We start from the raw sequence: 12237 nt of genomic DNA, 5'->3' as shown, positions 1-12237 counted from the left end.
TTTAGTTATTTTCCTTCCCTGTGTTAAATTTGTATTTTGCATCTACTGTAATTAGGTAATGTTTCTAAATATTACCCACTACTACATTTTGCCATTCCAAATCAAAAGGCCTTATATTAAGCATTAAATAAATCTGAAACTTAATTGAAAAGATTTTCAATCTAGTGCATTATTCTCATGGGAGTTTAAACTATACTAACACACACAAGCAGAAATATAAATGCATATAATGTTAGCTCTTTATGTTATACTTAAAGCTTGCATAAAGAAAACGTAAGACAAATATTTCCGATTCTGTATCTTGTCAACATCACAATAAAAATATAGTCGGCATTTTTCTTACCTCAATTTCCACAACATTGTGTAACTGGCACAGGGTGAGCCACAGAATTTTGAATCTAAACAAAAAACACCAGGAGAACAGATCAAAAAATACTCGATGTGCACCAAGTTCATCAACTTTTTATTCAAGATTATTTTGAAGAAACTGTTTTGTCAGAATAAACAACAAAAAAAATATTTTAAAAATCCAATATCATTACAACATATTGTTTTAATATTAGTTTCTATATTATTTTTAATAATCAGATTAAGATCTTGTTTAGGATTCTGTAATGTTTACAATAAGGCAACTCATATGTCCTCAAAAGCCCTACTTAAACAGATTTGAATATGAATGGCTATGCTTTTACACATGACAAAATTCCTAAATTACACAAACGAGCATAAGCAAGTCCAAAGTCTACAAAAAAGCCGTTTCACTTTCTACAGTTTTAACAAAAGCAGACACCTTGTGGTGACTGGATTGCATGGATTTAGATTTAGGTACATAGATTTAATTCACATTTAATTTTCTTTCCCTATTAGCAATGATTCTGGTGGTTTATAATACAGTAAGAAACAAATACACTTACGCTCCAGGCCCTTGCCAAGTCCATGTAATTGTATCCTGCAATAAAGATGCAGAAGGAAATGTCTGATTTTAACCCCATAATCAAATAACTGCATTGCGTAAATACTGACGACTTGAAAAACAGAAAAAAGGAGTCATGTCATGTACAGTATTGCAGTTCTGGCTATGCACTTCCAAAAAGCTTATAAGGGGCAGCATTTGCTTGAGGAAATTCATTTATATATGTCATTAAAAAGATAATTATACAGAAAAGGTAGGTTTATCTAAAAATCCTAATACAATAATTCAGACAATTAATTTTTGCACACCCAATCCTACTTATCACCTCATTTTTATGAGATGGGATTGTTTACAGTACTTAAACATATACATTATAATCAGTTTCAATAAGCCAGTTCACAAAAACAATTATTTACTAATTGTGAATTCACAGAAGTTAATTCACATGAATGCTTCATTAACATTCATAACATCAACCATAACGTATGTCACGCAGTGCATACTGAGTACATATCACCTTACTGGTAATTTTTAGTTATAGATACATTATCCTGTAAATGTTATGATTGTTGTGATCAAGTTGTATTCAATTTAATGAAGTCAGGGAAACTATTCACTTAGCCATTTAAAAACAGACTTATGTATGAAACTGGAGTTCAAGTCAAGCAGATACAAAAATAAATATGCAGTTGTTTTGAACTCTTCCATCACAATTTGAAAGCTCCTGGGAAAGCTATACTACGGACTGCAAAACAAACACTTGCCACAATAATATATGTGTTAGTTTTGTTTGCTTCTGTGAACACTCCCTTATATAAAAATCAATTGAATCAGTACACAAGAGATTAATACAGAAAGCAGTAGACTTTTACTATGGTTTCGTGTACCACAAAATTTGAGCTAGATGGTGCTTCAAAATACACATCATTAGTTACCTTTGTTTTCAGGATTAATATGTAAATCAGTATAACAGTTTATAATAACCTTTTTTGGGAATGATCAGTAGCTGAACACAAATTCTCTACTTGAAATTGGGAAAAAACATGGTGTTCTTCAAGTTAAAACTGAGTATTAGAAAGAGTCAGATAGAAACAAAGCATTTTGATGTGAAATTTTATTTTTGCCATTGCACGCACTAATCCAGTGTCAGGAATTAATGCAGGTGGAAACAGGGCGCACGCACACTTTCAAGGTACGTGTATTTGAGACTAAGAGGTCTCACTCGCACATGTGTTTCTAGGAAATTGAAATGAAACAACAGCCGCACATTCATTATTCATCCAGCAGCAGGGAAATCAGGTTTAAGCCACACAGAGACAGCAGAAGACTATTTAATCTCTCTCTGTTTTGGGAAGAAGGGAAAAACTGTCTTTCTATATTTAAGTACAAACAGCCACATCACATTAAAAATGTACATATTTTAATCACACATACATCACTTTTCTTGCAAGATGTTACCTTACATCATTAGCGTTCTGCAAATCTGCTGTAAACCAAGAAATTGCCATCCATCATCATGGATTGTGTAATTAATAAATCATGTGTCCAGCGCCCCAGCAGCCAGCACAGCAGGGGGCTCTTACCATTTTGTTGGGGTAGCGGAGCACCACAGGCTGCACAGGCACTGCAGGAATGAAAGCTCCTGCAAACAAGACAGATATTATCAGCATTCAACAAGCTGCCACTTTAACCATAAAATGAAGTGCCAAAACAAAGTGAACAAAGCAAATACATCCAGATAAGGAAGGGCAAAAGAACGTGTTTAACAGAAGATCCAACCTTATGCCAAGCAGACCAGAATACTCACAGCAGCTATGACATCATGGCAAGATTTTATTGACTTTTTAACTCAATAAACGGTTTCCTTTTTTATCTTTTTCTAAAGTGATTCTTTAAATAATTTGCCATATTACTGAGCACGTCTTTAGAGTTTACATATTATCTCCATGATAAATACTGCTCATCTGAAATGCAAATTATATAATGCAAATGAGGGAGGGAAAAAGACATGCTCTGCTTCTAATACAAAGCACTGTCTCTTGCCCTACTTGATGCCCAGTCACTATCTTTTGGGTGTGTCGTCACGGTTTAGCAATGCTGTGAACTGCCAGTTGAAATGAAGCACAGTCAAAACATGGTTACACCTACTGGAAAACTTCAAAGCCAAAGTGGTCTGGACTTGGCTAAATGTTTTGACTAGTTATTTGCACAAGGCATATAACAAGGTTAATAGAGTTTTATGATATACACACCAATACTAATAGAAAAAAAAACTGTCATTGTTTATTATGATAAATTCAAACTTTTGTAGGGGAGTTGATGTCTGATGAAAAAATATATTTCAGTAAAGAATCGTGTATACATGTAGACTATAAAAGATGAAGCGAAAGAGCAAAGACAAACATTTAGTTGTCATGGGTTGGAGAGTGCAGGACTAGGCCTAAATATCTAGAGCTTTTCATTTTGCAGTCTCTCTTAATCAGTCCAGCCTTAAAAAAAAAAACATGCAGAAATTAAGATAAATGTGGGCACAGATTACTTAACTCTCTTTCTCATTAGACCTATGATCACTGCCAGGATTCTTTAAAATCCCTGAAGAAGGACTGGTCTGGTCACTAAATAGTCTGATGGACAGTTGTACAGGCAAACCAGTGCACTACTGATGACTTCATTTCTACCTTCCTAGAGTAATTCCTTCTGGAGGTCCTTCAGACTCTTTGGTTTCCATTTGTAAACTGCCTTCTTGTTTTTGTAATACAAACATTTTTCTTCATTGAGATCTGAAGATCTGATTTGAGATGGATAACCAAGATCATTAATTTGTACGTAGTTAATCATTTGTTTGTTGGAATCATGTTTTGGATCACTGTCATATGAGAATATGCTGGAGTTCTTGATTCTGCCTACCTTAACAAGGGCTCCAGAACCCATCCATGCAAAATAACATATAAAATAACAGATCCCCGGCCATATTTCAGTGTGGATATGAGCTTCATTATTTTTATACCAAACATAATGCCAATGAGCATATTCAAAAAAATAATTTTTCATCTTAACATTAGACATTAATCTAACTGTCGGTCAGATGTATATTGAAAATTCGATTTGCCTCTTTTAGTAGTTTGCCCTACTACTACTATGGGAGGTATGATCCTTGCAACCCGGCTACAAAGACCACATTCATGCAGGCAACATCAAATAGCAGTTTTCAACAGTTTGCAAAGTGAAGATAGCAGTCTACATTGGAGATTTCAAATAGTTGCCTCCCGTACAACTTGTCTCAAAGCCCACGGTGACAAGACTCACTTGCGTTCTGTTCCTTGAAAGGCTGCCACTATGCTAGAAGCCTTCAATTGCTTAATAATGGACACTACAGTGAAAAGTACACAATTGTAGTAGATTCTTTCATAGCCATTCCCCAGTTTGTCCAGTTCAAACAATGTCAGCAGTTTTCTTATAGATGTCTAGCCTTAACCATAATGATGCATGGTACTACTGAGTGCCTTCCATGTTTTATCTTCTTTTTTGACCCAAAGGTACAGTAATCTTTGGACGTCTATATATATGATTTTTGATGTTTCTGTTGCTCTTCCAATAAGCAAGACTTTGCTCTGTGCAATTTTATCATAAGTATACTTATATCATAAGTATTACATGAGAGTATACAAGACTGTATTTAATCTATAACTCATTCTGTTATGCAAGGTTTTGTTCCTGTTTCATTGGGAGTATTAATAAATCTACACGGCACTGTACATCTACAAATAAAGAGGTATGTTTCTTTTGATGCTAAGTAAATAATTTCACAAAGAACACTGTTAGGCTCAGAAATGTTTTCAATGTTTATAATTGGTAAAGCACCTGAGTGATTTGTTTTTATCTCAGGCACACCTGGGTTCTTCACTTACTGTTCTTTTGATGTTGAAATATTGTTGTTTTAGTTATGCTGTACTGAATTTTGTTTTATTTTAGCCTGTATCACAAGATAAACCTGGGCTTGAAATTCATTACTACTTCTATTCTTCACAACAACTAATTTAAAGATGTCTTCTAGAGAGATAAGATAATGTCATGTCATTTGCCAAACCGCTTTATACCATACAGTGTTGCGGGAAGCCGTAGCCTACCCGGCAAGCAACGAGGGTACACCCTGGATGGGGCACCAGTACATCAAAGGGTAAGTGCAAGCCAATCATACATGGGGACAATTAGGAGGCCACGGCAAAGGCCGAGGGGGGAAATTTGGCCCAGACAAAGGGATAACTCCCTACTCTTATCAAGAAATGCCCGGGGATCTTTAATGACCACAGAGAGTCAGGACCTCGGTTTAACATCTCATCCGAAAGACGGCGCCCACTACAGTATAGTGTCTCCGCCACTATACTGGGGCATAAGGACCCACACAGACCGCAGGGCAGGCACCCCCCAGCTGGTCCCACTAACACCACTTCCAGCAGAAACCATAACTTCCCAGGAGGTCTCCCAACCAGGTACTAACCAAGCTCAACCCTGCTAAGCTTCAGTGGGTAGCCTGTTGAGAGCTGCAGGGTGATATAGCTGCTGGCTGAGATAAGATAATAAGTAGTGAAAATTATTTTGAAATACAATTTATTTTAAATGTTACAGGTAGGACAAAAAACACATTTTTAAGATTAAAGGGACTTAATATTGCACAAATATTGTCTTTGAATACTAATACTGACCTTAATTCTCATATTGGTTTTGATTTAAGCTTGGGTCTCAATAATGTTCATTTTAAGGAAAATATCACAAAATATCATTTGAACAGCATATAATACATATCAGAATATACCATGACAGCCAGTGATAAGTAATAAGGAAATACATGAATTAATATATTAGGACAGATTAATTTGACATTTCTTTTACTGATGACATATTTATGCAGCCCCACTAAAATACAAAACTCAAAACTAAATAACTTATTAAACAGTAATGAAATAAATCATACCAAATTCCATCAGTAGGGGGCAGGTGTGTTAAGGTTATTACTTCAGAAATTATAAACCATTAGACAATGTCAAACCAAATAATGGGTTAATAGTATTTGAAGAGCGTTTTTAAGGGAGGACTAGTCTCTTTAATTTATAAAATATAAAGCTGAGATCAATTGCAATGTTTTCATAATTTACACCTTACATTTAATACTGTTCAAGTTCTTTAATGTCTTTGTAGTACTGCATATTCAGAGCATACATATACATAATTGCATGCTTTTAAGTCAACTGAGAACTAACATCAAAAACAACATTTTCATAGAAAAGATTTGAATGACTATTAATGTCCATTACAGTTAATAAAAGTCTGAATATGAGAACTTGGCCATAAAATTTAGCATATCTTGGACAGGCTCATCTATCCTCCGTTTTTAATAGAATGAAGGACTTCAATCCTGAGAGACATTTTCAGAACATCTAATTATGAGCTTGCTCATGGTTATCAGGAGTTGTGTAGAAAGGAAATGTTAATGATAAAAGCAGAATGAAAGGTCAACAAAGCATGGGCTGACCAGATAAGCAGAATAAACATTCCACAAAGAAATAAAGGAGCATTTGAGCAGCTTTTTGACTATGGTCCAGTCATTTTGCCTGGGATGCTTTGTGGATAGTACTTCAACCAGCAGCTGAGCTAAAACACAAACCAAAACTTTTTCTGCATGAGTTCAATCAGAGACTGGCATCATTCTGTTGCTTTTGTTAATCTGCCATTTCAGCAGAAAGCTATAAAATACATACCAGGCTTGAATGTGATCAGACATGACCTGTTGGTGCAAGTTCCCTCTGGGAATATCATTATCTGGAATAAACAAGTCAATTTTTAAAAGCATTCAAGTGGACATTTTATACTTTCAGACACATCAGCACAAGAATATAAAACCCATCAAAACATATTTAAGTGATTATGGATTATGCTATCACTTTTGTACTATTTCAGTTTACTTTCATAGCTTTGTCTAAGACAGTATCCATTCACTGTAATTAAAATGTGCTTAAATTATTTTAGCTCTTTGCCATATCTGTTTTTTACAAATTATGACAATACAGTTGTAAGGATATGTTTTTACAGAGTGAATGAAATATTTCTATTTACAAACCACAGCTGATTCTGTTGCACAGCATGATTCAAAAACAAACACATGTATATAGAAGTTACTGTACTGTATTTGCCACAACATCTATCAGTAGGAGCAGGAAACATAATAATATTTATAGTGCTAATTAAAAGTTTGGGAATGCCACACACAAAAACAAAGCCTGTGTGCTGAGGAATTCTCCTCTTAACCAAAATCTATCCTGTTCGTTAGACCAATACTTTCAGACTGTTGTTGCTCTGCTCATCTGGGGTTCACTGTACCTGAGGCCACTCTCCTCCTGAGTGGGCTCTCCTCTTTATCTCCTCCACAGTTTTCCTTCGGGAGTCCTGATCAGACCGGGATACAAAAACTGGCCGAATGTACTTGATTAAAGCTGAGGATAAAAGAAAATAAAGTCCTAAGATTCTTTCACAGAGGATTCTGCTCAGAGAAAGAACACTTAATGTTTAGATGCCATTATCTTGAGAGGTGAACTGTTTTGTCACTTACAAGTAATTTTTAGATGATGATCCTTCATACTATTTCCTGTTGCATGTCTTAAGAGGTGCAATTCTTTCAGGCTAAAGTATTTTGTTTGTAAAATACTTGTTTGAAAAAAAAACAGCAAATGCATACCTTTTTAAGTGCTCACTGACAGGAAGCAAATTGGGAAAACATATGAATTGTGCTACAACACTAACACCTTGAGACACAAATGACAATTCCTAACAAAATCACACTTACATGATAAGAGAAAATGCAGTTGCTACACACTGCACATTTTAATTTATTGGAAAAAATGACGGGTGTTGGATATTCCAAATAAAATATCAAAAGAACTTTAAGGAAAATAAGGATCATCAAATGGCTGTGTGAAGAAATGATGGCAATAGTTACACAGGTTTTCTTGTCAAGACACTCAGAAGTATTTAAAGCAAAAAAGAAGTGTCAAAGAGACTTCATAAACCTGCTGGGTGTTAATAATAATAAACATTTATAAAGCACCTTTCATGGCACATCACCTTCACATTTTTGTATTTATTAAATTAAAAGATTCATCCACACAGTATTCTTGTGTTTCATAGCATACTGAATTAATAATCACTTCACTTGAGGAAAAATGCAATCACAATGAATACTGAAGTTGTTGTTAAAATCAAATGGAGTTTTACTGCAGCACAGGAATACACCTGAATAACAGTCGAATATATAATCTTAAATAACCATTTGAATGTGAAATAAATACATCTAACAACAAAAAGATAAGGTAAGAGAAATTCTTGTAAAAAACAGTAACACTAATGGACACTAATGGAGGCAAACACAATGTCCATATCCTGCTTCGGATAGCTCTAAACACTCAACTCTAATGAACACACACCAAGATTAGAAGGAACAACAAATCACTTGATATTCCAAATTAGTTCTTATCAACCTTACAGGATATTTAGTTCTTGGTCACTTGCAACAAAAAGCCTAATATTGCAACTTAATGAGAAGTATGAATGAGGTAGAATATAGTGCAACCTTTCAATCTTTTCAAAAAGCAAAGTAATTTAAAGAAAATCTAATTTGTGTAGTATGCAGGACCATTTTATAGGGCTCTTAACTCTTTACTGATAGTTTGTCTAAATTACAAATCAGAAAATTAAAATGCATATTATTTTTCTCATTACTCTGAATGTGTACATTTTTGTTCAAAACTGTAATAAAGTATCCATCCATCTAAAGATCCGTTACTAGTATGCAGCACAGGGAGATACTGCACATAATTCAAAGCTTTATGTTCTTCACTATGTTTTATTTATAAGACAATTACTTGAATACTCTTTTCTAGTGACCTAGAATTTGGAACTTTTTTTCTTCAAAAACTACTTAGGTTACAGAAGAACTACCATTACATAAATGAAAAATACTACCTCGTAATTTGGTGAGATAACAGTTGGTTCCTGTCTTGGAACATGGAAATATGTACTGTTTGTGTGCATTCCTACTTGTAAAGACAGAAATACTATGAAAGACACATGGAACCAGAAAACTATTATCTTGTGAATTTATGATACCGTGAGTCAGGCAGATACTCTTGAAGAATTTTACTTGGAAGTACACATACTCTCCCTCACTAAAAACACAAATAAAATGTTTTGGTAAAAGGCAAAGCTAGATTCTTATTCATATATCTGGTAGAAGTACCTATATATACAACCAAATAAAATGGTCCTGGCTTACTCATTGTATATAAATACAGGGATATTTACTGCTCACAATTCTTTCTCCCAAAATGCCCCCAACAACAACTGTGGACATTTAGTCTTTTTTGCCTTTTTAGTAGAACAATAGTGCTCCCACAGTTTAATCTAGCAACTTCTTACAAGATCCCTGTGAGTTTTCCTTAACAACATGGCTGAATATGGCTCTCCACATACAAAAGTTCCTTTTATTTTCAGTCCTACATGCACGTTCTCTTGATGTACAGTACATACTAGTAGTACTGGGTTCTTGTCTCAATGTTGAGCCTGAAGTACTTCAAGTTGGGTTGATTTTATTATTAACAACATATTATTAATAGTTTTATTCCCTACATGCTAAACACACATGTAGGAAGGCTTACTTAAACATGTTTCTGTCTCTATTCAGCTTCATTTACTGCCGTTGAAGGCATTCATACCAGGTTCACATATTGGAAAAGTAATAAAATATCTGCCAGTGACTGCGATGGGTCCACTGGGCTCTGGACACTGATCCATCACCTACTCCTGTATGAAAGCATAGTTGCCGCAAGCTAATGATTAAAAATGGCACTGCTTGCTGCCCAACAGGCTAACAGATGGATCTTTTGAGTGATACTAAAGAGCATTTCTGTACTTAGTGAAGCAGATTATCAGCAGGGAGTCTTCTTGGTATAAATTCCAGGAAATGTCTACACTGCGTGCTTCATCACACAAAGAGGTAAAATTCTGTATGTAATTTAAAATATTGTATTTACTAAAGAATGCTTTCAAGAATGCAACAGTGAAGCATAAATTAACTTACTGTGAGCCTGGAGAGAGAGCCCGCATTAAGTTGCTTGCTGTTGACAATAATGTTCTTGCTAAAATACATTTCAGAAGCTTCTGCACATGATTTAAGAGACCAAAGTTAAAAGTTATTAAAAATGTAAATGATAGCCACAGAACCCGCAGCTTTTTTCAACAACTAAACAGTTAGTGATGATTGCATTTTATTTAGCAAAAATAATCTGCACTTCACTCAGGTTCTAATTCTGAGTGGGACTGTACTGTTGTCCCTTTGAGCAAAGTACTTCACTCAAATTGCGCCATCAGATGCCCTACTGTATAAATGGGTCTCGAGGTCGTCATTGTAAATAAGAATTTGTTCTCAATTGTCTTACCTGGGAAAATAAAGCAATAAAAAAAGAATAAAAAATAGCAATAGACTGTATGCAAAATACATATATTGCATAATACATATTCTTAAAGTACTGTGGCTTCTATTTGACTTTAAATAGAAGTCTAAATAATTTTCAAAAAGAGGAACATTCTAGTTAAGCAAATCAGTATCAAACTGAATAGATTTTACTTATGTATATGAATATTTAAACAACCTATGCTGTCACATCAATAAAAATGGGGCCCCGGGGGCTCATGAGAATTTAATATAGTGTTATACAGAGAATTAAAAGTATTCTTATGTATTCCACAGAAATTGCACCTTTGTAAAATTCTCAAGAAACACAAATGGAATGTATGTCGTAAGCAAATAATCTCCTGCTTTTACAGTGTTCCAGAATGCAATGTCACAAGCAAATTTTGTCTTTATCTTCTTTTAATTATGGCTTTGTTCTTCTTTATAATTAAATAAACAATCCTTGTAACTTGGTTGATGAACGTAACTTAATGGTGAGCAGTACTAAAAGCTATTGGCTATAGCAGAATTACAGAATTTTTTAAAGCTTAAAAACTAGTGATGTCTGGATCATAGAAGCCAGCCTGCTCTCTGAATTAGAACCTTTAATGGATGGTTGAACCATTCAGGAGCCTAGCCATGAATGATTTAGGAGATGTTGTTTAGTACTGGAAAACGATTAATAGCCAAAGGGCTATGATACAGAGTTAAACATGTAGGATATTTTAATCAAGGAAAGTTAAATTATAGAATGCACTTACCAGAACACATTTAAAATACTATGCACAGTTTTGGTACAGTACCATATTACAACAACAATACAGCTGCCCTAGGAATTCAAAGAGCAAGTGGACTAATTTCTAGTCTAAAAGGTTAAAATACACAGATTAAAATATTACTCTTTTACAGTATAACCACCTTGCTATTGTGGCACTCGAAATTAACAATTAAACTAACAAAAATATGATTGCTAGACTCTGATTTATATGCAGTTTAAGAGGGGAGTGTGCAAACTGGATTATCGAAACCAACAAAGCCATAGCAGCTTTTGACTGGCCTTGTCATTTCATCACAATTAAGTCTCTCCTTACAGCCTGCTGTTGATAGACAACCTTTTAACGATAACCTATATCTACTTGAGTAAGAGTGAAGGCATTAAGGGATATTAAAAGTGTGCACTCCCAAAGGGACTTTAGTTAACACAGTCCCCAGGACATCTCTAACATATTATCAGATTTTCCAAACAACAAAATAATGCAATCAGTAATATGTAACAAAGGTACTTACTGCCCCAAACTGGAATGTCCTTGCTTTCCGCCTTCATTACAATGGAAGCCATGGTCATGGTAACAGGAATGGCATCAAAGTAAGAAGAATGTGGCGCAAGAGTCAAAATGGAAGCCTCTGCAGGCAGTGCCTGGCGCCCTTTCACAGTCATCCAGTGGAACCCCCCAGCAAACCACATCGCCCTCATTATTGCTCTGAGGAGGAAATCCACAACTCTATACATGGAGAAAGGACACAGGAAAAATCTGGATTTAGATAAGTGAAAAACCATAAAGAGCAACTACAAGAAAAAAAAAATTTGATAAGCACACAAAAACCAGGATTTTCACAGCAAAGCTAAATGACTCTTCTCTTCATGTAGCAGTCATGTCATTAAATTCCCATAAAAATGTATCTTCCATTTAGTAATTATTATTTACAGCTTTGACAACACATTGAACAACGTAACTTCACATTGGTGTTTATCTGAAGTTACAGTAGGGGTACTGTAGGTCTGTTAAAGGGAAGGGCTGTTTACCAATATAAAAAAAATACAACA

At 34.8% G+C, this 12237-nt stretch overlaps 1 protein-coding gene across 1 annotated transcript in view; it reads right to left on the bottom strand.

The window, feature by feature from the left end:
- Window positions 1-12237, bottom strand: part of LOC148822939 (lysophosphatidylcholine acyltransferase 1-like) — a 66721-nt gene that overhangs the window by 13697 nt on the left and 40787 nt on the right. The window contains exons 3-8 of the mRNA XM_088929037.1: window positions 11700-11914; window positions 7289-7401; window positions 6670-6730; window positions 2497-2555; window positions 915-949; window positions 344-398 (exon numbers count right to left, since the gene is read on the bottom strand). Of these exons, the coding sequence (XP_088785163.1) occupies window positions 344-398; window positions 915-949; window positions 2497-2555; window positions 6670-6730; window positions 7289-7401; window positions 11700-11914 (538 nt within the window). The remainder of the gene's footprint in view (window positions 1-343; window positions 399-914; window positions 950-2496; window positions 2556-6669; window positions 6731-7288; window positions 7402-11699; window positions 11915-12237) is intronic.

Source organism: Atractosteus spatula, chromosome 12, assembly GCF_055471065.1.
Source record: "Atractosteus spatula isolate fAtrSpa1 chromosome 12, fAtrSpa1.hap1, whole genome shotgun sequence".
Taxonomy (NCBI): Eukaryota; Metazoa; Chordata; class Actinopteri; order Semionotiformes; family Lepisosteidae; genus Atractosteus; species Atractosteus spatula.
The sequence above is the reverse complement of the archived record's forward strand: the minus strand, read 5'-3'. Positions and strand labels throughout refer to the sequence as shown.